This window comes from Carassius auratus, unplaced genomic scaffold (assembly GCF_003368295.1).
Source record: "Carassius auratus strain Wakin unplaced genomic scaffold, ASM336829v1 scaf_tig00027159, whole genome shotgun sequence".
Classification (NCBI taxonomy): Eukaryota; Metazoa; Chordata; class Actinopteri; order Cypriniformes; family Cyprinidae; genus Carassius; species Carassius auratus.
The window spans coordinates 297,264-324,411 of record NW_020525570.1 but is presented as its reverse complement, the minus strand read 5'-3'; the positions used below and the strand labels follow the sequence as shown (position 1 = coordinate 324,411).

Sequence of the window (27,148 nt, the reverse complement as noted above, 5' to 3'; positions counted from 1 at the left end):
TTTCTCTCTGTTTTGTATGAGTGTGAATATGTATGCATGAATGTATGTATATGCGCGTGTGTGAGCGTGGCTCGTGCATCAAGATGGCGGTGGCTCCTGACAGCAGAGTGCTCTCCTACACTGTTTATAAATGGAGCTCCTACTCCTCTACATATTTACCCGAGTGAGTAACGCACATTAAACACTGACGTTAATACTCTATATATGCTCTTAAATATACATGCAAAGTATATAACTCTGTAATATTAACCAAATCCATGGCTTTATCTAACAAACGGGCCGGGCTACAGCAGACGGGCACATATAAGTTACATAAAGCAGGCGTAAATGTATAAACTGCAAACAATTAAATTCACTCATTTAAGTTAGATATTAATGTGCATCTGGATGTGCGGAACTGGGCAAACGGCTATAACGTTAATTGTGTGGAAATGTGCAGATGTTACTCGCGTTAGCATGCTAGGTTAGGCTAGTACGAAGCAGCCCATATGAGTTTATACAGTTAAGACGTCTAAAATGCGCGGATGTTTAAAAATGGACATGTTTTTATACAGATAATGATGCTATTTTAAGAACCTGACAGGTGTCTTCCTGCACTGTGTTTACTCTTAAAATATAATTGAGATGCAGTATGTAGCCGGTTAGCTACACTGCTAGTTTACTAACGTTAGAGTGAACTGTTATTATGGAAGTAAATAAATCGCTGAAAGCAGTATTTATTTAAAAACATCTGGTCGGAATCCAAGTTAATTAGACTACACGTATTGTTTTAAAATACATAAATGCTTAAAGATCCTATGGCGGCTAATGCTAAACTGTTGGAATATGACACTGTGAGAGTCACAGACTATTTTTATCCCCTCTTTTAATCTTATTCTGTTACTGTTGATCTACGATGTGATGTAACAATACTTCCTTGCCTAAATGTATTTAACAGAGGAGCATTTGTACGAAATGTGCTTTTATTTCTAGCTATGTAGCAAGGCACGAAGTAGCAGAGTTTCGGAACAAGTGTGCTGCCTATCTAGACAGCGGTCGCTCACTGAGTTTTGAAACACAACCAATGAGCTGACTGGTTATTGCGGAATAACCTAAATTGTGCTTTCATAGTGACAGCATAATTTTATGGAAGATCAGAACAACATTCCATCATGCATGCAAGGACAAGTGGGGGGAAAAGTTGTAAAGAATTTTTGTGGTGCATTATGCTTTTAATTCCTTCTTATGTTGTTTGCTTGCAGGAATATTTTAGTGGACAAACCTAGCGATCAGTCTTCCAGGTGGTCATCTGAGAGCAACTACCCTCCTCAGGTAAATTATGTTCATGTCTTTCAGTGTTGGCCTGAGCTGGAAAATAGTTCCTATATCAGGGTTGTTATTGGTAACAAAAAACTAAAACCATAAAAAATGGTACTTGGGAAAAATAAGTGAAAAAAGATAATTTATTGTATTTCAGCTAGTTGCCAGGGCATCAATTCTCATTTTCTTTTAGTTTATGGTACAAAAGTAGATAAAGCTAAAACTGCAATAAAAAAATGTACAAGAAATGCATAAACATTTGAAAGAAGAAAAAAAAGAAGAAAAAAACAGCATAATTATAAAAAAAAATCTAATATTAACATGAGAACATTACATTAACGTAACATTAATAAAAAGACGTTATAGTTTATCATTGACAATAAAATAACTCTTTTTATACAGATTTTCAGATTATTTGTTCTGCGAATGCCTTGAAGACAGATTCAGTGCTCACTAATTACATATGTTTTTATAATAATAATAATACATTTCATTATTAAGTGCATTTCCCACACTCAAAGTGCTACAATTGAATGTAAAAGTTAAACATCTCAAATTAAAATAACAATAAAATGTAAAACATGGGGCAAAAGAATCAAAAGTTCTCTGTGCCTTAACAAGTGTTGGTATTTGGCTTCAGAGATGAGCATGTCACTTTTGAAAGTTGTTGATATTGGTGATACATGGTCTGTCTTGCTTTCATCTTCTTTTGGAAAGAGGAAGCCTCTTTTCTTTGACGGCCTTGTGGCACAGACCATTGCAGCACAGACAGACTTGCGGTTAGGTAATGAAGAAATTGAAAGTGCATGTTGGCGGTACAGTAGCACGTGCCCCCAACTTTTAACCTCCAGCCCAAACTCAAAGCCTTGTGTTTTCTCACTTGTGTCCTTCCACTCTCATCCTTTCACTTAAAAAGGTACACTTACCCTCTGCAGAGATTAGAACTATACAAAATCATAGTTCCTGTCGTTATCCACTTTTTTTTCTTCTGAAATGACCTCTCTACATGTTTTAAATCACATGATCATCATATGTTTTGATATTTATGATCTAGAAGATTTCGGATTTGAACTGCTTTGTAGTAACTTTTTTTTCTTTCTTTCTACTACTCAGTACTTGATCTTAAAACTGGAGAGACCAGCTATCGTTCTGAGCATCACCTATGGCAAATATGAGAAAACCCACGTGTGTAACCTGAAGAAGTTCAAGGTGTTCGGAGGCATGAGCGAAGAAAACATGACAGAGCTCTTGTCTAGGTGAGACTTGTGAGAAGATGTTAGTTTAATCTTTATGTCAGATAAGCTTTTTGGACTCTTAGCTTTTAGGCCATCTTGACAGCTGGTGACTAAACTTAGTAAGAGGACATCAGAACACAAACATTTTAGTAAATGGCTTATAGTGTCTCTTGCTATGTGAGTTATGTTTGGGGGAATGGCTTCTTGTGATGTGATGAGGTCACTGAATGTCTTTCTCATCCAATCCTAGTGGCCTTAAGAATGACTTCAACAAGGAGACATTCACGCTAAAGCACAAGATCGATGAGCAGATGTTTCCCTGCAGGTTCATTAAAATAGGTGAGTGTTTACGGAATGAGCGAGCTAAAGACCTGGTGAACTCATGTGGTGACACATTTAGGGGAAAGATCAGTCATCACATGATTTCAGAGGAAGACAATGAGTTGAGTGAGTGATTGAATGACTCTGCAAGTCTTTGACGGAACAAACAAGTGCTTGTGTGACCGCTGAACTCTTTTGACCAGACATTTTTCTCTTGTAAAGTCACATGCTGTCTCTTTCAGACATTGAAATCTCTGAGAGTCGGTTGAGAATAGAACATTTGAAATAATCTCTCCTTGTATTTTTTTATATACTGTGTATCTGCAGTTTGTCAACATATGTGTGAATGTCCTCTCTTGATGCCGTGTCTGTGTGTGTTTGGTTACGTACAGTGCCTCTGATGTCATGGGGCCCCAGCTTTAACTTCAGCATCTGGTTTATTGAGTTACACGGCATAGAAGATCCAGACGTTGTCCAGCCCTGCCTTAACTGGTACAGTAAGGTGAGTTGTGTCCAAACATCCACATCCATCTCTGAGGATGAATTGCACAAAAAATGTCTATAATTCACCCCAAAATGAAAAGAACCATTTTAGGATTTTCTTTCTTTCTCCATTTGTATGCAATTATATACACAGTGACATGATGTTATGGATCTAAAAATGGGTGGCAAGCTTGATATAAAACTATATATATATGTATGTGTATATATATCTTAAAATAATTAAAGTTTAACCTGTTAAATGTCACCCCGTCCCGTATACGGGACGCCTACATTGACTATACTATATTACAAGCAAATTTTATCTAATCTTGACAAACTATATATCGTTGGAAAGGTCTAAGACTCCCAAATATATATTATACCAATATGTTTGTTAATAATTATGTAGGAAAAGTAATAGATCAATTTATGACAAGAGTGCACCCTCAGAGATCTACATTACAAAAGCAGTTTTGACCTTTGTTTAAAAATAAGACTTCCTCGTTGCCTTTTTCTCTATCACATTTTAGAAATCATCAGAAGTTATATATCACTTGAAAACATAAAATCTCAAAATTCATCCTTCAAAACCCATTTTAAAATCAGACATTGCATTACCATGTAAATGGCACATCAAAATCATGTTACAAAATGTTTTCAGTCATGAATTATAAAAATTTAGGTTTGTATCATGCACATTCATGTCTATCTTCAAAAACGTGAGTGACAGTTAACAGGTTAATGCTACATAATAGAGAATGCTTATTGCAGAATATGCAATATTAAGCATGGATTGATTGCATGTTACAGCTAAAGCGTTTTTTTTTTTTTTCTCGACAGTACCGTGAACAGGAGGCCATCCGCCTGTGCCTGAAACACTTCCGGCAGCACAACTACACAGAAGCCTTCGAGTCCCTGCAGAAGAAAACACGGATCGCTCTCGAGCACCCCATGCTCACACACCTCCACGAGCGGCTGGTCCTCAGAGGAGACTTTGACGCCTGCGAGGAGCTCATAGACAAAGCTGTGAGAGGTACATCACACTGTGATTCATCAAATGGATCTGTGCCACATTCATTAAGTAGGGAATGTGGGCATGTTGGTTCACTGTAGGCAACAGAATGGTTCTGGACTATAATCATGTTATGGTGCGAGCAAGTACATCCTTGTTGACATTTTATGTAAAAAAAAAAAGAATGAGATTTTGATAAATTTGCAGCATTATGGCACAATTGTATTATTATACAGCAGTATATAGTCTAAAAATAAATGATTCAAAGCTTTAGTTCCTCGTATTCTCACTATTTGAATAGTGATTATTCTTTGCGAAACTTGTTTTTCACATACTCCCACCTGAGTTAATATTTGCCTGTTGCCTGAAGGGTGCAGGTAAAAAAAACGAGGAACTATGAATTTAATTAAAATGACCAAGATCGTCCCATTCATTTTAAATAACACGAGTCAAAAAAAAAAAAAAAAATTCTCCTGATTATGATTCAACCTGCAGAATGTGTGTCTTCAAAACATTCAAGCTTAAAGGAAGACATCTGCACAAATGCTGTTTAAATTTAAAGTAACCATTGAATAGTTTGTTTAATTTGAGAATTGGAAATGCTACCAATAGCAGTGTAGGACTCACTGACAGCTATTTGAATCACTGGAGGTTGTGAGTGTCTGTGCTCTTGGCTTCTAGTAGTTTTTAATGCCTCTCTTGATCTTTTCACCAGAACTTACAGTTGATTACAACAAATAAGAGGAAGTGCAACACTCAGTATGGTCTCTCTACAGAAGGAATTCCCGCCTTCTAGTAAAAAGAACCAAACTGTAATCCCTAAAGATCAAAATTTTTCCTTTGCAACATCTTTTGTCATCATTTGTGCAGAAACCTGAAAAACAGTTTATGTTTGGTATTTTGTGCAGTTTCAGAATACAGTTGATGCTAGGTTTAATTACCTAAAATACGTTGTTTTATTGTGACCTTGGCGAGTGATGTTAGAGATATCAGTCTTCTCCCGTTCAAGTAGATAGGAGTTGGTTGTTTATGGCCAAAATAGCTTCTCAGAGACAATAGCCGCGTTTCCACTGTCAGGCCAAAAGCGGGCCAGCTGGGGCTAGAGGAGTGGTTATGAACAAAAGTGGAGTTTCTCGCAGCGAGTGTTTGAAACTTGAGCCGATGTGGATTATAATCGCCATACAAGGCAGAAATATTTATAGGTGATGCAAAAGATAATGCATGCTAGGCTCGACAGTAAAATGGTAAATGCGGCCACTTGAAGAAATTGGACGTCAGCTATATCACAATCGTGTATTTATTTAGTAACATTTTATGTCATGAGTCTAGTCTCGAGAGTTTAGCTTCATGTAGCCTATGTCATAAATATAAAAAAATGTGTTTTGTTTGGGTGCTTTTATAAAAATATAGAAACTATCATTATTTCTAAATGTGTATATACAGTAGGCTACTGTGACTACAAATAAACAGAAACTGAATCAACTGAATAAGCAGGCTATGTTCATAATGCTTTATTTCTGTATGGCTAATTTTCAGTCCTGATAAATTAATTATTATCAATGTTTCACTTAATATAGTAAAACATCAATGCTTTAGGATTTAAATATTTAATGTTTGAGTGTTTGTTTTGTGTGAAATGATGGGGTTGTGTGACGTTTATCCTGAGAGGCGTGTGAAGGGCGGATTTTAGCGAAGCGCAGTAAAGCTTCTGGCCCGACAGTGTAAACGCAGTGCTATTTTGGCCTTGGTGCTTCAGGTCCAGGGATATTAGCCCTGCCCGGCCTGTTTAAAGCACTAGCTTGCACTGGCCCGACAGTGGAAAAGCAGCTATTGCATATATATCCACAAAATGAACTGACTTAAGTCAATTTTCTGCAAATTGTTACCATGTTTAACCACGTTACCATGTTTAAATCTGCTCTACAGACAAAGCAAATAGTCGATCCAGTCTTGTGCTGTCAGGCTAGTCAAGAGCAAATACTGTGTTTACAGATTTTTATATTAGGATGGGATAGGATTTTACACACTTGACCTTTAAAATTGTTCGCAATTTCATTTCATGTTATTGCACATTCTCCTTATTGGTCACAGTGTAAATTTACAGTAATTAGAACCTAATGTACACTTGGATTGTTTCCCGCTCAGAGAGCATGCATTAGCAAATTAAAGTGCACACTTGACTCTCTAACTGTTCTCTTCCAGATGGTTTGTTTAATCAGTACATCAGCCAGCAGGATTATAAGCCACGCTGGAGTCAGATCATCCCCAAATGTAACAAAGGTACGACAGCAGCCCACAGAACACAGAAGTGACTCCAGGGAATACATGTCTGCTGTATTAAATGACTTCAGGCTGTATTGATATTCAGTCTTGCTCCTGAAACTTTCAATTCACTTCTGTTTTCTCGTTTTTTTTTCTGAATAGGTGACAGTGATGATAACAGGCCGGGCATGAGAGGAGGTCATCAGATGGTCATTGATGTTCAGACAGGTACTGATGGATGGATTATTTGCAAGTTTTTCTGATTGGGCGGTTATTGCAGCACTGTTTAGCTTGTCCTGTCTTACTTGTAATGGAATGCATGCTTAGACTGCATTTAGCTCCGCTGTTGTGAGTTAAGTGCTGTTTTAAATGTGTGTGTGAATCTGTGAGCTTGTTGTTAGAGGAAGAATCGATCTCGCAGCCCTCATGTGTCCCTGGGCTTTTAAAATGACCTCAAGTAACCCGCTCTACAGCTCAGCTCATGCTCAATAGCTCAAACAACTGTCTCTGCTTATCACCATGGTGACATCAGCCTTTCAACCATAGCACAAGGCTGCTTTTCAAGAATTTGATGATGTAAAACAGCTTTAAAAACAACATAATCGGGTTCATCTTTCGATTCCATATTGAGTTTCTTTCAAAGGTGTAAAACACCTCACCCACTCACCATTGCTTTCTCTTTTGTTTTTTTTTTTCCGTTTTTTTGTATTCACCTCTTTGTTCGACAGAAACTGTGTATCTTTTTGGTGGCTGGGATGGAACGCAGGACTTGGCTGATTTCTGGGCATACAGTGTGAAGGAGAACCAATGGGCCTGTATCTCCAGGGATACAGAGAAGGAGGTAAAAGAGGGGTTTTTCTTTCAATTATTACTCCGCTGAATGGCACAAAAATCTGCTAGATGTTTCAATCATGTCATCGAGTTTCACACACTTCACTGTGCTTTCTGTGCAGAGTGCACTGAGTGATGTAAACTCTTAAATCTGTAGGTTACTATTTTTGACTCATAGTTGTAGTTTGTGAATGAGGAAGAGAATGAGATTATTGTAATGGAAAATATGTAGAATGACAATAGTGCTGACGGAAGTTATAATTGAGATCTCTTTGGTTGCTTAAATCTGCATAAATCTCAGTAGAGTTTCATTCCCTGACTGTGACCTGCCAGTGGTCTCATTCTGGTAGGTCACATGATCTGCCAGTAGTTGGCTGCCTGGCGGCTGGCGGTCTACTTCCTTTGCAAGTTTAAGGAACCAATGATATATGGTAGACTTTGTTTTGCTCTCCTCCCACTCTTACTTCAGGAATAAAATAATTATTTTTTATTGTACATTTGTTCATATGATTTTATTATTTTCATGATCAACATACCAAGTAATATGGAACGCATTAAATCAGAGCTGAAAGTGACTGGCTGCAATGCATGGATGAGCATTAGTCCGGATCATGGCCATTTGTCTCCTTTATTCAGGATAACCCTCTCTTAAACGTTAATGATATAAAAGTTGGATGTTCCAGTGACTAGTTCTTCCTCTGAACGCCCATTATCGTGTCCTGGTACCTTAAAAAAACCTGATTAAAAACTGAAAAGGTTTGTATAACTTGAGGAAATCATTTAATATGCCATTTTGAAAACTTATTTTTATTTTTGTGTGCTCTATGTATCAGTTGATCTATAGGTAATCAGTGTAAGAGCTTGTGATATATTTCTTTTAGAATGGTCCCAGTGCTCGTTCATGTCACAAGATGTGCATCGACTCTCAGCGGAGGCAGATCTACACGCTGGGCCGTTATCTGGACTCCTCTGTCAGAAACAGCAAGTCACTGAAGAGTGACTTCTACTGCTATGACATTGACGCTAACACATGGACTCTCCTTAGCGAAGACACGTCTGCTGATGGAGGACCCAAACTCGTTTTCGACCACCAGGTACGCATTTTAGATTACGCTACCTGTATTCAGGATATATGCCCACATACCACCAGGAGTCTCCCTTTTACAGATTTATGATGAACAGCTCAGGTAACGCTCAGGTTCTCTTTATCTCTCTCAGATGTGCATGGACTCTGAGAAGCACATGATCTACACTTTTGGTGGTCGGATTCTGACGTATAACGGCAGTGTGGATGACGGCAGGACGTCAGAACCTCAGTTCAGCGGGCTTTATGCGTATCACTGTCAAGCTGGCAGCTGGAGTTTGCTCCGAGAAGACTCGTGTAACGCTGGGCCAGAGGACATCCAGTCCCGCATCGGACACTGCATGCTCTTCCACACGGTCTGTCTCCTTTCTCCTTTTCAGTTGACCTGAGATTTTTAATAAATGTGTTTGTGGCGTTATTGGTGTGAATTAGGTCTAATATATTTTATTCATTTATTTATTTATTTTTCTGTATTACTTTGTTAAAGTAAAATAGTGTGTATATATATACACACACACACATGAGATTTCACAATAAGAATAAGAAAGTTAATTAAAAAAAATATTTATTTATTCATTCATTGGTGTGTTGGAATTAAAAAGTGTTTAATGGAATTTATAGTTGGTTTTAACAACAAAATTGATGTGATAATTTTTTTTTCTCTCCCACAGAGAAATCGCTGCTTGTATGTTTTCGGAGGTCAGAGGTCCAAAACTTACTTGAATGATTTCTTCAGTTACGACGTTGATGGAGACCATGTGGAGATCATCTCAGATGGCACCAAGAAAGACTCAGGCATGGGTATGATGTCATTAGCAAGCTGTAGATTTGTGAAAATACTGGCGATTTGGTTTATTTTTTTGTCGTACTGTAACAATGGGTCTTACAAAGCCGTGCCCTGAGAAGACGCTCCTTAAAAGGAGAGCAGAGGAATCTTGAGCATGAAGGTGACATCATGTTCAGAAATGGGGTTGAATCAGGTGGGGATTATGTCACTGCTGTGGTCTGTTACGTGCAGCTGAGGTGAACATGTGATCTATTGCAGTCCTACTGTTCAACAGCTAAATCAACTTGACATCATCTTCTTGATACTGATATATACAGATCTGCTGGTCTGGGTGAAAGTGATGACCGTTTCTCATGAGGATTCAGTGTCCTGATGATGAATGAATAGTGCAGCAAATTCCTGTGCATGGAGACAAGGCTTTTGAGGTTACAACATGTTGCTCTACAAAGAACACACACTCTCCCTTTCATGAACATAAAGTCCTCTGAAGACTCGGCATAAAATATACATTTTAATATTTAAAGTCTTCTGTGGCAGACTAGAAATTTGCAGCTTTAGATGACTCAAGTTATTTAAAACTTGTGTGTCTCACAGGCACTATTCTAGGGTGTTAAAGTTGTTTTCTATGGTATTGCTGGCATCTCGTCAGTAAACGCGTATGGCTCTGTGTAGTAAATGCTGCTCCTTCTGAAAGCAGGTGATGGAGATTTACTTCTAATCACGGAACCGGCTTTTCTGACGAGATGCGGATGACAATCGCAAGCGATTAATTGCACAGCCCTATGCTAGATGGTATTTTGTTTAGTTGCTAGGTGGTTACTTACCCAATTCTTTGTGATAGTCGGGTCCTTGCATAGGGCACAGATCCCTCTCTTCTTGAAAATAAGAGCTGTTTTTTCCCCTTACTGAATGAGTTCTTAGAAAATACTTCATGCCCTCACACTTGTGGGTCTCGTTTGATTACTCATGTTTGCTACACACACAAACACAAACACACACACACACACATACAAATTAAACTTGCATGCACAATCAAGACTTAACAAAGCAGACTCTCTAAAACGTCTGTTCAGCATGGAGAAGAATTTGGTGTGCAGACAGCTCATAATGTCTGCACACCCACATAATGTCTCACAAATTTTTCTTCGCTTTCTCTATAATCAGTAATTATAGCATGATATAGTGTCAAGATCGGAGGAAGATACTAAATCGAACAGCCAGTTAACAGAGAGGAGAGACGCAGAAGGTAAACGAGTGTGAGAGCTCTGTGAAGCCTGTGAGAGACTGCAGACACAGGCCTGTGACACACTTCCTGTTCCCATAAACAGATTGTGTAAAATCTCAATGGGCGACTTTATGCAATGAGAGAGTATAAAAAGACCTCTGTGTTCTCTGTTATCGTGTTCGAGAGAGAAGTGTGTGCGACAAGGACAGGGGGTGACAGAAAGAGAACAAGAGTAAGAAGGCAGCAAAGAGAGACAAAAATAAGACTGAACAAAACACAATTTACCAGGAAGGAAAGGAGGCATTGAGCGCACAACCAGGCCTTAAAGAATAGTTCAACCCCCCAAAATTATTTATCATGTAGTTCCAAACCGGGCTGATGTTTTATTGAGCATAAAAACAAAACAGCATCTTGGAATTACAGACCAGTTGGCAGTGTGAAAGCAATCAAGAGATTCAAACACTGTCCTGGGACATCATCTTGCTTATTTCACAACTATTTGCTAAACAAACTAAATACTAATTTACAAAAATAAATAAATCAGGAAAATTACATTTTATTTGGGTTCAAACTGGATTTTCTTTCTAGGTCTAGGTACCATGGAGAAATACAACAAAATAAAACCGTTATATTAATAATGCTAAAATAATATATTATTTTAATATGATTTAAAAATAAAGAATAAGGCAAATTCTGTAAATTCACTTGCTAATGCTAGATTTATAGCAATATAAAATGACTTAATGTTTTTATTTGTTATTATATAAATATATTATTAATCAAATATTTTAAAACCTCATTAAACATTAATGCTTAAAAATATTTCATATTATATCTGTAGTCATATTAATGTGATCTAGAAATTATGCAAAACTTCATGGACGATTTGAAAATAAAAATGCAAATGCAAATTTGGGAAATTCATTCACCATTTCCAGGTGGGGCAAAAAGGTTAATTTTCTACTATTGGTAGAACATTTGTTGAGTTTGGCTGAAACCATAGAAAAAAAAAGCTGCTTCATCATGACACTTTAAACTGTTTACGCCTTTTCTTAATGATCTAAGTTTAAGTCTGTGTTTGTGTTGCAGTACCAATGACAGGATTCACTCAGCGTGCCACCATCGACCCAGAACTCAATGAGATCCACGTTCTATCAGGGCTCAGCAAAGACAAAGACAAACGCGAGGAGAATGTACGCAACTCCTTCTGGATCTATGACATTGCACGCAACAACTGGTGAGTGAGTTCTCGGACACGCTCTTCATCTGTACAGCAGTGCACGTTGAATACTAATAAGTGCACTAGACCTGTGTTTATACACTGTGGCCCTGAGGAAACCCTGAATCAGTAATCCACAAAGTGCATTTCGACGCTTCATTCCTGAGGCTTTAGATTGCCATACACTGCTGGAAAAGAATAAAATCTGCAGTTATGATGAAAAAAAAAACATGTTCTTTCATTCCTTCAGTGTATGTTCTATTTTCAGTGCATTAAACAGCCATTGTGTTGAATGATGCATATATGATGTCTGTAAATGTATCATACAAAAAACACATAAATTACATAAATTGTTCTTTGCTTGCATGCGAATTGACACATATTGAATATAGCGAGAGCAAAATTGTATTTCAAAGGCCCGCCTAACCTTCAGAAAGGGGGTTGGAGACCATCAAACAGGAACAGAATGTTCTCTGCTTGCGTGTGGGTCTGGCCGCTCGTGTCTGCGTGTGTGTGTTAAATGTGCTTTGCATTTAAACTGGTGAAGAAAAAATCCCTTTGTTCTGTACGCTAATTGAAGCAGTTGACTTACAGCTTCTGAAAAAATTGTTCTGTCACCATTTCCTTTGAATCTGGTGCACTGGTTTGTAATTTTGTTTATTTGACTTGAATTGGGTTTGTGCATATGTGTATAATTTTCTAGGACAGTATGCACAGTTTGGTGTAATAGACAGTGTGTTTGTGTGCAGGTCATGCGTTTATAAGAATGACCAGGCGGTGAAAGAAAACACCACTAAGGCCCTACAAGAAGAAGAACCTTGTCCTCGTTTTGCTCATCAGTTAGTCTATGATGAGTTGCACAAGGTAATGTAGGTCATTTCACTTCTATACCCATTTTTTCTTTCTTGTTTGGTTAAATATCCTGTTTTAATTCAGAAGTATCTGGTCTGTTGGGTATCTTTACCTTTTTAAAGAAGACATTGATTATATATATCACAAACGGAATTTAAATGACCATATGTGACAACTTTCTAATTACAAGGTTGTAACCTGTGAACGTTTGTAGAGAGACATTTTAAATATTATTTATATTAACCTCTGGCACTTTGACCGCTTGAGCTGATAAAATACCCATTTCCTTAATTGCTGTACTGATTAATCAAAGCAATTAGCAGGGGATTGATAAGATGATATGGTACACAGGTGCATTACCTTTTCGGTGGAAACCCAGGGAAGTCAAGCTCACCCAAAATGAGATTGGATGATTTCTGGTCTCTAAAGCTGTGCCGCCCTTCCAAAGAATATCTGCTTCGACACTGCAAATACCTCATTCGCAAATACAGGTACAAATATACTTTTATATGAAGGTGAAAGTTGTTCACAGACTCAATATTCTGATCTCACAGTTCTTTATTAGGAAATTGTGCTAAAGAATAATGTTTACTGAATTGCATAGTCTGCTCTCTCTCTGTCTGAAGCCAGAGAAAACTGTCAGGTGCTCTTCGTTTCCGAATGGCGCTAGGAAAATGTTTAGATATCTGTTCCATGTTAAATAGTTTGTCCAGTGTTAATATTAAGAACATGATCTTTCTCTGATCCTGTTGTGATCTGTCTGATCTGAATGTAAACCATTAGGGACCCAGCTGTATTGTTCTGTAATTGCAGTGTCTTGCAGCACTGCAGTTAATGATTAAATTACAGCAGTAGTTTTACATTGGTGCATGCGATTTCTGCTCACTTTGTGCCATCTGGTGGCCGATTTTGGTTACTTAATGAAATAGTAGTGTTCCTAGGGGGGAAAAAATTGGTCCTCATTTGTCGTTAATACATTTACTATTGCAGAGTTTTAAAGGCACATGTAAACATGTTTAAATTCTTATGTGTGTTTGCAGGTTCGAGGAGAAGGCTCAGACCGAGCCCTTGAATGCACTTAAATATCTACAGAATGATCTGTCTCTTACCGTGGACCACACCGACCCCGATGAGACAAAAGAGGTCAGGACCCTGATAAAAAATGGTTAAATTGTACGATTAAGCTTGTAGATAACAAACCTTTAAACAATTAGCCTTTTCAAAAGTTTGTGAATTTAATGAGTGTTAAAAGTAATGTGTAAATGCTTGAGTCTGACTAGGCCCAATAAATATTTAATAAGTAAAATGTGCTTTTTGTGTGTTTGTTTCCTGTAGTTCCAGCTCTTGCCCTCTGCTCTGTTCAAATCCAGCTCAGACTTCATTCCTCTAGGTGAGCGCTCTTTTTGATGAACACAATTGTCCTCCAATCGCGTTCTTTTACTACTACTACTGAAAATCAGCAGAGTCTGCTATATATTCATTAGTGCTTTGATACTTAATATAGATTTTTTTCATGACAGGCTTTTCAGATGTGGATCAGACGTACGCCCAGCGCACACAGCTGTTCGACATGCTTGTCAATTTCTTCCCAGACAACATGACCCCACCCAAGGGTAACCTTGTTGACCTCATCACCCTGTAGCCACGCCCTACACAATAGACCACACCCCTCTTTAGACCTCTCAGACTCCTCCAACCCAAAACAGAAGTTATTTTTCTACATTCTCCACCCGAGGTGTGCCGTGCCCACCAACTGTGTTTCCTCTTACAGAAGCAATGGCACTTAAATGTCCCTAAGACTTATTTAAAATGCAGAAATGTATATATATATTTTTTTTTACTCTGGTTTGCCAGGGTTGTGATGTTTTTGTTTTTGATTTTTAAAAAGGTGTCAGAATTAGGTCTAAATATGCATATCTGCCAAATTGTGCACTGAATTATCATTATTATTTTTAACAAACCTGCTTAGTTTCAAATCTGTTTCAGTTTTATCATTTCAGTTTTCTTTCATACAGGTTGAAATATATTTGAGTTAAAAATCCAAACAGCTTACATCATAAAGGGGTGGTTTTGATTTATGAACTGTGTGATCAACATGGGTTGCCTTTATATTTTAAATAACATTTTTATGGACAAACATGTGCGCTGAGCCAGTGGAGGCTGAAGGCAAAGATCAGAGTGCCCTCTAGAGTCAGTTTTCTTACTCTAGTAGATATATTCTGTTCTCTCTCAATACTGGATTTGAATACTGGCTTCCATCTAAACCTGCCTGTGCTGCTGCTATTGGATGCTGCCATGACATTAGTGCTTTCTTTCTCTTTAATAGTGATGAAACACCCGATTTCATAAATTCTCATCCACAAATTTTAAAAGGTTAGATTGCTATAGTGGCATGTTTGAGGTGTAATGCACACATTTACGTACACAAGAACTGTTTCCCACTGAGTGTAGGAATGTAAATATAAGTAGCACATGATAATTCATGGCAACACTTTGTACTTTATAACATATCATTTCACTTGCATCCATTAGCAAATGGATGAGCGAACACTTTGCTGCACTTAGACAAACCGAAGATATGGATGATTTGAATATTTGAAGTGTAGATTGCTGTTTACTTCAGGTTATGGCTGCTTGTAGAACTCCGTATAGTCCAGTTCATCCTGCTTTGTTTCACAGACTGTTCAGCTTACTGGTAACTTACCGACTCAAAGGAGTCTTATTGGGACCACCGAAGACAGAAGAGACCCCTCACTATTTATTATTAATATTATTATTATTATTATTATTATTATTGTTTCATGGTGAACTTGAGCCCTGAATGTCATATATTATGTTCTTATTCTCTCTATGATGTCATAGAGACGTCTACATGTGCCCTTCATTCCGTATGAGCTTCCGGGTTGTTTACAGTTCTGGACAGATGAAAGTGCTGGATGATAGATAGTCTTCCATATAGTTCATCCATACATCAGGATAACTTGTGCAGTGTTAGTTTAACAGCAGTTATTTTTGTTATTTGTCTCCCTGTGAGCGAGTAGCAAGTTTTTCCCCTTCCAAAAAAAAAAAAAAAAAAGTTTCAGGAATCAGATCGCTGTTAAATTTGCTGTAGTTTTTGCTTCACCCACGCAGAAACCAAAGGCTCAAAGAACCATGGGACAGTACATTATGCTTCACCCTGCTGATTGTGTCATATCTCAATTCCCTGAACTCAGTATTATCTGAGGTTTCATTCTGTGGAGAAACACTTACATCGCACTGGAGTGTTGAAGTTTGACTTCTTTGTGTTTGGCCAGTTGGTAATTTCTAAGATTCAGTGCTCTTTATTTCTTTCATGGCTTGAACGCAATTTGGGTCTAAATGATTTGGAATCCAGGGCTTACTTTGCCTTTCGTAGCTCTAGCAGTGTTTTTATGTCAGAAAGAAAACATTGAAATCAAGGATACATGAGAGGATCAACACTTAAAACCGGAGACTTATGCCAAATACGTTTTCTTGCTTTCGGTGTACATTTCTGCAGTGTCAGAGATGAAATGACTTTCTTTTCCTCTCTCTTGGAAATCCTCATCTCTGCTCTTGAGCGAGGGCACATTGAGGTGTCAGCACTACACTGTGGCTCTCATGAAAGTGTAGAACCCATTAAAGAACTGCATTGTATGTAATGTACATAAAAAATAAAGATTGTATTTTGTTCAAGTTTTCTTAAATATTGTCTTGGTCTTCCTTTAACATAGACTTGTAAAAACTTTCAGCATTTTTAGCCCATTAGTATTTTCCCCAAACCAAAAAAACAATGCTTTTAAACCAATTATTTTATTGATTTATTTTTGCTGTGTCAGTAGGAAATATCAGTTTACGTTTCCAAACATTCTTTTTGCCATTAATTGAAATGATCCAGTGAGATTTTTGTTTGCACAAGGAGCCTGACAACAGCCAGTGCTCCACTCAGAGATCAACATCTATTCTGTTTGGAATGACATGAAGAATCAGAAGAAACTGAGGCTGATTAAATCTAGAAGAACTGTAGGACGCTTCCTCGTGAGCTACCTGAAATCTATGCGCAAGTGTACTTAGGACAAAAGCTGTTTTAAACGCAAAGGTTTGTCACACCAAATGTTGATTTGATTTCGTTAATAGAAGTTAATTGATAATGTATTTATGACAATATTTTTGAAAGCATCCTGAATTAACAGCATTTGTATAGGTAGGATTCTTAAATAATCTTGGAGATGTTGCCAAAGTTGTTTGTTTGCATGTTTATAAAGCTCTAAAGTGTTGACAATTTAGGGATCTTTTAATGATTTAGATTTAAGGTTCAAATTTATATTAATATTTTTATTTATCTATGTATGTATTTTTGTTGGTTGTTTTTTAGGTGCTGTAACTGGATGTCCCCACCCCCAGCAACGATGTATTAAATTGATCAAAATAGTATCAAAAATAAAAATAAATACACTCGTAAAATAACCCTTGAAAAATGTGTCATGGTTTCCAAAGTTCAAATAAGTAGCACAAGCTGTACAACCATTTTAAAAGTTGATAATATTAAGAAATATTAGAGCAGCAATTAAATATTTGAGCAGCAATAAAAATGGTTTTGGTGAAATCAGCATTAAAACTGGTTAAAGACAATGAAACATTAACCTGTGACACGTGTTATATCTGTAACTAAACTTAAAGAATGTAAGTGAGTTGTGTTGGATTTAGTGTCATGTTTCAGGTTGACGAGAATGAAAACCTTCTGGTATGATTACCAACACAGAGACGCAGATGGAACATAATGAAAACATTTTGACCCATAGTTTTAGTTTACCAGGATGAATTTTTCATTGGTCAAAGCGTAATTTGGTGCCTGACAGTTAATCTTCCCTAAACAGAAAACAAACAAATTGTGGAAGACGCATAAAATTAAGCATTACATACAAGAACAACAGTTATAATTCCTCTCAGGAAATAATACAAGGTTCCCACGGTCCTAGATGTTTTTTCTAAGCCTCAAATCATGGGAAAAGTGATGGAAATGTTTATAGTAATAATATAATTTATACTCACTTTGGTAGAAACAACTTTGTATTTGTAACTTTGATTGGAAAAATCATGGAAATTCACTGGGTCAGAAACTTTGAACTTGAATCCTGAATAGATCACTTTGGAGAGATGTTTCATTTGAAACTTAAACTTGACTTTGCTTGATAACGTTTTAAGGCACAATAAAGCACACTCCTAATGCAAAGGCAGTGCAATTGATGCCTTATTTTGGCCAAATTCTAAGGCAGCTCCACATTTAGATAAAGCAGTCCCCAAAATGCATTGCAGTGGAAAATCTAAATTATTATTATTTTTTCATTTGGTTTTAATTTAAAAATGGGATGTTTAAACATTTTTTTGTTATATATTTTATGCTCATCAAATAGTTTATTTAAAAACTATTGGTTTTGGGTGAAAAAGTTAAGGTTCAAAGAAATACCATAGATTATGCATCGACGTTCCATTTACAGAATTTTCTCTTTCCCATATGCAGTGACATACAAAACTTGAAACATTTATTTCTAGCACAAACTTAGTATTTATCTAATTTCTTACAGCATGTACATCCAGCCACCAAATGAAACCATTGATTGTTTGATAGTCTTTATGTCAGTCTCCGCTTTCTCTAGATTCTGGCCTGTCACAATCCACCGTTATGAGAGCAGCAGGTTTCTCTCTGCTGACAGCTCATCCCGTTTCATTACAAGTGTGTGTCTTCTTCATCAGGTATGTCCTCATTCAGCAGGTTGTCTGTCATTGAACTCTTTCTCTCTCGCATCTCTGGCTGTACCTCCATCACCTCCAGCTTGGGACTGTCACAAAAACCATTCTCCACTGTCTGCAGCTCTTCCATCAGGTGTTGCTGCCGAGGTAAAAGTCTGTCTATCACGATTGGTTGGAAGTCTTGTTTGGAATAATTCAGATTTTTTAATGTTTTTAAAAGAAATCTATTATATTCACCAATGCTAAATGTATTTAATCAGAACAAACTAATATTGTGTGTTAAATAACTTTTCTATTTTAATATATTTAAAAATGTTATTTATTCATATGATGGTAAAGCTAAATTATTAATAATAGTTATTATTATTGATGATGAAAAGTTACTGCTGCTTAATCTTTTTTTACGGAAACCGTGAAACACTTTTTGGCTGATGAAAATTCAGCTTTGCCATGACAGCATTCAATTATTTAACAATTAAATTAAAATAATTTTAATTTGAAATTATAATTAGAAATAAATATTATTAGAATGTAACAACTCATTGTTAGAATTTTAATAAATAGAAACTGTTATTTTGGAAATTGTAATAATATTTCACAATAATACTGTTTTTGCTGTATTTTTGATCAAATACATGCAGCCTTGGTGGACACGAGATACTTTTTTTCAAAAACAAAATTATTTCATACTTTCATGGTAGTGAAAAGTTTGTGAAAATGACATTTGTCAATCCAATTAGTTTGTCCATCTTTGTACAAACAGTACAAATCTTTAATTTAAAGGGGCATTTTTGTGGCCAGGAGTGTTGTGTAATAAATGGAAAACAAAGTTATGCGTGTATTGCTATTATATTGCTATTATTATGGCATTCATAAAGTTGTAATTTGTTCCTTAATTGCCTCTTGGGGATTAATAAAGCTGTATTATATTGTATTGTACTAATTACTTTGAATAAGATATGCACATACTCCGTTTACCCCCTCCCTATGATTGTGGGGGACAAAAAAAAACTGTATTTTTGCAGCCTTGGTGACATAAGAGACTGAATGCAATTTCAAACAATTATTTAGACCTTTCAGAAAAGGCTGACTGAGACAGAGGAGACTCAAACGTGCTTCTGATGCTTTTTACAAGGTTGGCTAAACAAAACAGGAGCACTTTTCTAATGAGCATCAGTCTGATGTCTGGATAATTAAAGAATAACAGTCCTCCCTCACATCCCTCTTGAGTCTGAGACGCACACTTCATCTGTAATTGTGGCACTGTTTGTAATTTCAGAAAAGCAGCTGACAGAAATGTTGAGAGGAACAGATGCTGTACTAAGAGCTCTACCAGGATTTTCTGCCACCGTTCTATTTGCAGAACAGATAAACTCTACAAACTGAATTAAGGAGTAGTAAAAATTATTTAACATATAAATTAAAGAAATTGTTAAAAGCAAGTCATATTTGTAATAGTGTAAAAAAAATAATTCCCCTTTATGATACTGCCATTATTATCATTTGTGATTAGTTGTAAATCTTATTATATGTTTATGTGTGATAATCTACTGTATTTTGGAAATCTGGCAAGGGGCAACAGATGAAAATTGGCCATTGGGGCTTACTCTGGCTTATTTACAGTATTTTACTGTTGATAAATGAGCACTGTCTCTTTTAAATAAAAAATATAGGATTTCTACAACAGTTTTTCCACCATTTGTTAATTTATCTAAATGATAGAAAGGGTTAGAAATTAACAAGGGCTCAGGGCAAAAATGTTAGAGAAAGACAACCCAGCCAACAAAAATATGTTAAGAACGTTTTGTTAACATTGTTAGTTATAGAAATGTTAGTTATTATAAACCGTTTTTTTTCCTAGTGTGAAAGTTGAGGAAACATTCCGTTTTATAATTTTGCAAACATTATGGGACTGTTTGAATATTCTCTGAATGTTTTAGGAAAAAAAGATACAACAGCATACAACAAAATGTTTCAGAAAAAAAACGTTCCATAAACAATGTAAATAATGATTTTGTGCTAAAGATTTGTGAACAGACATTCTATTTAAGTTTCTATTAATATTAGGATACACTAACATTGGCAAAATTTCTGAAAACGTTTTTTGTTAGCTGGCAAGTGTTTGACATAAATGGATTTTTATTTTTATATGGTTTCAAAAACAGTAAGCCCTTATAAACATTAACAAGGAACACTACATTTTTTAAAAAAAAATTAAAATAACGAACAGTTTAAGAGGAGCTTGAATGCTCAGCTGTAAATGAGCTAATTCAGCTTATATAGGCTATATCACATTATATCGATGCGATTAATGCTAATAATAAATATGAGAAATGTTCAAGTAGAACATTTAAGCACATCCTTAAACTAGGCTATAGCACCCCAAGGCTTTCACATTGATGGCTGGTATTTTGTAAATTATGCCCATTACACCCGTTTCTGCCAAATTGTTAATAGAATATGAATAGAAAGACACTATATTTAATAGAAAGCGATTTAAAAAACACTGGTGGTGACTGCTTATCTTCCATCTTAACTGTTGAAGGCAATGGCAAAGAGTCAAAGAATCCCAGATCTACAAACAACAGAACAAAATTAAATGATAAACAATTATTGTTCCTGTAGCTCAATTGGTAGAACATTACGCTATCAAGGTTGGGGGTTCGATTCCATGGGAACACATGATAAGTAAAAACTGTTAGCCTGAATGCACTGTAAGTCGCTTAGGAAAAAAGCGTCTGCTAAATGCATAAAAAAATGCATACAAAATAATTTGCATCTCAGGTCCCTAAAAAAGCTTTTCTAAAAAAAAAAAAAAAAAAAAAAAAGTTACATAGAAACAAAGATTAAACCTACTACTCATAGAATAAAACTACCACCATATTTCCCTTACAGACATTCAAATACCTCCCTGATTTATACATATAAGAAAAAAAAAACTTTACATTACACTTATACATACAAAAATTCTTACATTTAAATGCAATTCTGGTTTATTTTAAACCAACGCTTTACCTTCAATGTAAAGGACTTTATTTCAAGTATTGCCTTAAACTCATTTGGCAACAGGTTCCAGAGTTTGGAGCCCTCAATAGAAAAGGCTCTTTGCCCTTGTGTAGTTCTACAAAAATGTATCCTACAATTCCCACCTGCCTAACTCCTAGTAATTCTACTTGTATCATCCTGTCTCTTTAACAATTTACATAAAACCGTATGAGATGTGGGACAATATCATTGTATGCATAAAAAGATGAGCTGCCTCATTTGAGATATATTTTCTAATAAGTCTAAAACAGTTTAGGTTACTCCTTACCATTTTTGATAGCTTTTTTATATGTTTATCAAATTTAAGTTGTGAGTCTAAAACAGTACCTAAAAAATAAAGCTCATCTACCTCCTCTGTTTCTTTATTATTTACTCAAATTATTACTTTTTCTTTTTGCTTTCTATTAGAAAAACACAAAGAGAGTTTTCTTAACATTCAGAGTCAGATGATTTTCCTGGAGCCATATAGATATCCTTTCCATTTGTTTATTTAAAACTGCAGCAACCTTAGCAGATGACATTACTGTGTCATCAGCATAAAGCTGTCATTCAACATCTGGGCAACAACATGGTAGATCATTTACTGTATATACCATCAGGGGCGTCGGACTGGGGGGGTAAAGGGTACCGAGTACCCAGGGCCCGAGGTAGGGGGGGGCCCTTAAAAGTCGGTTTTCTATACATACATATACATGCACTAACATTTGTATAGCATTTATGTACAAATAAAAAAGTTCCTGTGCAAAACTAAAATTGTAGTTAAGCACTGGTTTGGTATAACAAAGTCATTTTCATTCTGTGCAGGGCCCCACCACCCCTCTCGAATCAATGTAAATGGTACGACCCGCAGTTCAGGCGCTTCAGCTGCGGACCAGCGGTGAATCAGTTAATGAGACAGGAGCATAGACAGTAAAATAAGACAGGAGCTGGAGTTAGCCGTGATATGAACTAAGAAGACAGGGGAAGAGTCGTGTCTTTCCTTAAGAAAGGAAAATCAGGGGCTCAAAAACGAAAAGAAACGAAGATTAAAGAGAGAAAGGCAAATGAGGGCAAGCAGTTGCTCACTCAGTTTTTTTTAAAAGAAAGGTGAGCTCCAAATGCATAATCGAGCATTGACATTGTTTTAACATAAATATCTACTCTTGGAGGAGTTCTCCCCAGAGTCAGAAGTTTACATGAAAACACTGTATATTTCCCTCCATTGTAAAAAAAATTTAAAACCCGCGAAAACACAGATCGTTAGCGCCTATTTTACCGCATTGTTATGCAAATTAGCTCGCGCACGCTCAGGATTGTTATCAGTTTAATGCACATCTTAAAGATTGAAAATTAAATTTTAAAACGTAAAAAGACTGAATGTCTAAATTGGTGGTTAGTGTACCCTGTGATTCTATAGTCTGCATTTATTTTAAACAGACAAATAATCAGCAATTAACTTGTACTTAGCCTACACTTTAAAAACGGTATTATGACAATAAAGGATATTTTAGCAACCATTTGAAGCCATATATTTCAGTTTCAGACCCTGCAGCAGCAGGCCCCTCATCATGACCAGGTGAAAGCAGTGACATTGAGGTGGATGTGACAGTGAGACAAGGTGAGCTTTTAGCGGAATTGCCTGTTTTAACACTTAGTAATTAGTAATTAAGTGTTAAGAGGAAATAAGCAAAATGGGTACATTGTTATTGTACACATTTAAACTTTAAAGGGGCAGTTCACCCAAAAATGAAAATTCTGTCATCATTTACTCTCCCTCAAGTTGTTCCAAACCTGTATGGTTTCCTTTCTCCTGCTAAACACAAAAGAAGATAATTTAAAGAAGGTTGGCAATTAAACAGTTGCTGGTCCTCATTGACTTCCATTGTATTTTTTTTCCTACTATGGAAGTCAATGGGGTCCATCAGTCGTTTGGTTACCGACTTTCTTCAAAATATCCCACCCATTGGTATCACTATGGTATTTGGTAAGGGGGCCCAGCAAGATGGTTTGTACCCAGGGCCCAAAATTTGGTGCTACGCCCCTGTATACCATCGATGAAACCACAAAGCTGACGCGGAGGTATGTATAACTGCAATATAAAGTAATTTTGAGTATTATTGCTATTAGTATTATTTTCTAAAATTAGGTACATGTAATATAAAAGTACATATGGCAATGTTTTTGCAACAGCTCCAAGTCTCACGCGCAGTGTAGGCTATACGTCACTGTCCGAGTCCTTTCACTTATTTATTTGTTCACTCCTTCCTGATATAGTGAACTCAACTGCCATACACTATATAGGGATTAGTGAATGAGTGAGCGATTCCAGACACAGCAACGGTGTACACGGAGGGAGGGGCTGTGTGTGTGTGTGCGTGCGCGTGTGTGTGTGTGTGTGTGCGCGCGCGCGCGTGCGTGTGTGTGTGTGTGTATGTATGTATGTGTGAGAGAGAGATGCGTGAGTGAGAGACGCAGGGAAAGGAAATGCAGCTGAATGTTATTTGCTCTATGAAATACATTAACAAAGACGAAAACTAAGGACATTTAATCTATAATTTTATTTTATTTTTGTTAGTTTTGCCAAACACACATGACAGTTTTAGTTAGTTATCGTTTTTTTTTTTGTAATGCCTTGTTTTTATTTTTTCATTAACGACTATGTTTTTTCCCCACCTAGTTTTAATTTTTTTATTCATTTTCGTTAACGATTATTACCTTGCTCAATACAGACCAAAAATAGCTTTTTACTTATATATTAACAGTCTGCTCTTCTTTTTTAGCAAAAGACTGCATATTATGATGATGTCACCAGCAACACTGGCCTAAAAGGTCAGTGACATTTTAAATTGATCAAATTACTCACCACCAAATGTTTAATAAATTCTCAATCTCAAGATCTGCAACAAGAACATATTTTGGCTTTTGTATCCAAACATATTGTGTGTTGATGCAGAAGAGATGATGAAGGAAATCACACTGGGATACTATGATGATGTCATCACTGATGGACTGAAACCAGATCGTGAGACAGGTGTCACTCTCTTATTCTACAACAGCATGTAATATATTTTTAAATCAAAATATTACAGTATATTTAAGACAGATATTTCAAATTTGTTCTGAATGTAATGAATGTGTGGATTTGTAGAAGACATACCTGAGAGCTATGATGATGTCATGACGAGACACAACTCTGATATCAAAAAAGGTGTTTACGATTTTATCAAATTTAAAAAAAATATTACTCTGAAATCAAGATCATTACAGATAACATTTTAAATAAGGTTTTTTTTTTTGCTTACATATTTAATTTTGGCTGATATTTTCATTTGTAGTGGACACACCTGAGCATTATGATGATGTCATCATTAATAGACCAAACTCTTGAGGGGTAACAGGTGAGATGCACAGAAATACATTTTTATCACAATTTGCATGTTTAGATGAGTATTAGACATTTGTTCAAGTCACTTAAAGGAAAAAGGATTCCTGAAATGATATGACATGTTTTTCTGTCATTCTTGATCAAAGAGAGTTCAGGGGCCTGTTCTTCGTACGTCGCTAACTCAGTTAGCTGGATTTGAATGTTGGCGATTTGCCGTGATCTTGGATCGTTTGGTTCTTCGAAGCTCATCCCGGAGCTGCTGTCATAGCAACAGGTCCATTAGCTTAAACCTGCTCGGGAGCAGGCTTATTTCATGTAAACAGGATTAGATCGCTCCTTTTCAACCAGAACTGATACTCAAAATATGTCTGCTACCACCGCTACATTATTACAAGAGTATCGTACTGATCCAGGGACAATAATTTAAAATAATAATCATTTAAAAAAATATTTAAAAATAATATAAAAATGCTGTGTAGTCCATAACAGCCTACTATAGACACAGCCAGTTTTACTCACTGAAATATTTATTTGTCATAAAATTATTACTTCATAAAGTTAGAGTCTTACACACATGCTATGCAGATAATAGAGTCGTGCATTATTTTGAGTGATGACTGCTATTATAAGAGTGCATGGCTTGATGGAGCACAGGAGATGCAGATAACATGATATTGACCCTTAAGAAACTTTCATTAATGCTGTCACGTAAAAAATCTGTCCAAATATAAAATGAAATGAATAGATAATTTCTACATTGAAATAAAAATGTAAAGACTGCACAACTATTATAAATTGCGAATCTAAATAATTGGGAATCATGAAAAAAATCTAATAAAATAAAAACATGTATCTATTATCTGTTTCATGCAATACAGTATGTCGTGCCTTGTGTTACTAAATATATATATATATATATATATATATATATATATATATATATATATATATATAAATAATATTTGACCTTCGATCGTCTCAGTAAAGATGAGCTTTCAGGAGACAGAGACACGGAGCGGCATCATCTTCCTCCTCCGCTTGTCCTTCAAGGCAGCTTGAAGTAAGCTTGTGTTACTGAAGTAACACTGAACCGTAAAAACTGCGAACCATAAGCGGAATCTGTGGTAATGAATTTAGAATCCACGATTAGCGAAAACGAATCTTTGAAAAACATTAACAAAGAATAAAGCATATTTGAAGAGCATGTTAAATTTGTGCGACTGAATTCACTTTTTTCATTTTCATTGTGTTTTTCTTCTTGTGTAATGGCATATTTTTGATAGTTTCTGAAAAAGTTACGTTCAGTTTTATAAAGTTTCGTTCATTATTATTGAAACAAATGTAATTCCATAGAGAAGCACCTTTACTGTAGGCATCAAATTTGTCATCTCTTTTTTTACTGCCACCCACAGGAATAGATCGGTATTACAGTATTAAACATATAAAAGTGTAGCTGCAAACTTGGCTCTTGTATGATGAACTGTGCATGACCATAGATTTGATTTATTTTATTTTATTTTATTTTAACAAAATGCCCTACTAAAATACTATATGTATTAATATATGCTGTGAATTGACAAGCATTGCTAAAATATACTTATGAATAACAGTAGCTAAAACAATTCTTCAAAAAGTACATTTGATTTTATATTTTATGATCTTATTTGTTGTGAGCATTAGTATTTCTATATCGGTAAATGCTGGGCTTTGATGCTGTTAATAAACTGGAATGTTTCCTGTCACTGAAATCAGTTTCCTGTATGTTTGACTGTCACCCCTCTATCTTGTGTGTTTCTCCCCAGTTAAGTGTCTCTGTCAGATGGAGGAGGAGTCCTGTTCATCAATGCCGACGTACTTTTAATAAATATGGTGAAAATCATAAATACGCCTTCTGATTAGTCAGTGAAGCTTTTTGATGATTTCCTCTCTTCTGTCTAATAAGGTAAAAGTGTTTGTGATTGGCTTGTTGTTTGGTGGTTGTGAAGCCTTCTGTCTCTCTTGAACATTTCGGTTCAGAGTTTATCAAACAAAGTGCATGATCAGTAAATATGGAGAACTGTCTAACTCTCATTTTTTTGTCTTCTGTGATCAAACTCTCCTCAGCTGGTACGTACACTCAGGATCATTATGAGTTAGTAATGTTATAGTGATTGACTGTTTGTGTTTGTGATGTGAATTGGTCATAATATAATTTATAGTTCCCCTTTTGTATGTGTAGTTTTTGCATTAATATAAAAGTGAATTTCTTTCTCTCTCTCTCTCTCTCATTGTCATTTTCTCTGTTCCTCTCTCTTTGCTGACTTTTCTCTGTTGTTTGTCTTCTCTCAATCATATTTTATATACATCATTCTGTATCTTGTCTGCAGGAAACGTGAGGC

The 27,148-nt window shown here is 36.1% G+C and overlaps 1 protein-coding gene across 2 annotated transcripts; it reads left to right on the top strand.

Annotated features, from left to right (window-relative positions):
• Positions 1-40: 40 nt before the first annotated feature.
• LOC113079081 (muskelin-like) lies at positions 41-26,714 on the top strand. Of its 2 annotated transcripts, XM_026251275.1 has the most exons (20): positions 41-163; positions 1,242-1,311; positions 2,413-2,555; positions 2,785-2,873; positions 3,248-3,357; positions 4,179-4,371; positions 6,553-6,630; positions 6,775-6,840; positions 7,341-7,453; positions 8,325-8,537; positions 8,662-8,883; positions 9,199-9,328; positions 11,629-11,776; positions 12,508-12,622; positions 12,962-13,101; positions 13,651-13,753; positions 13,946-14,000; positions 14,131-14,223; positions 18,365-18,508; positions 26,573-26,714. In XM_026251275.1, the coding sequence occupies exons 1-20, from the start codon at positions 45-47 to the stop codon at positions 26,629-26,631; spliced, it is 2,403 nt and encodes an 800-aa protein (XP_026107060.1). In that variant the 5' UTR covers positions 41-44; the 3' UTR covers positions 26,632-26,714. The 2 variants fall into 2 exon arrangements, with proteins under 2 accessions (XP_026107060.1, XP_026107061.1); XM_026251276.1 differs by lacking the exons at positions 18,365-18,508; positions 26,573-26,714 and having other exon boundaries at positions 14,131-15,696.
• The last annotated feature ends 434 nt before the right edge of the window (positions 26,715-27,148 follow it).

What these genes read in the sequence shown, in the direction of transcription:
- LOC113079081 (XM_026251275.1), top strand. Translation starts at nt 45, where the DNA reads ATGTATATGCGCGTGTGTGAGCGTGGCTCGTGCATCAAGATGGCGGTG. An exon ending in ACTGCATGCTCTTCCACACG is followed by an intron (nt 8,884 to 9,198) that starts GTCTGTCTCCTT and finishes TCTCTCCCACAG; the next exon opens with AGAAATCGCTGCTTGTATGT. An exon ending in CAAGAAAGACTCAGGCATGG is followed by an intron (nt 9,329 to 11,628) that starts GTATGATGTCAT and finishes TTTGTGTTGCAG; the next exon opens with TACCAATGACAGGATTCACT.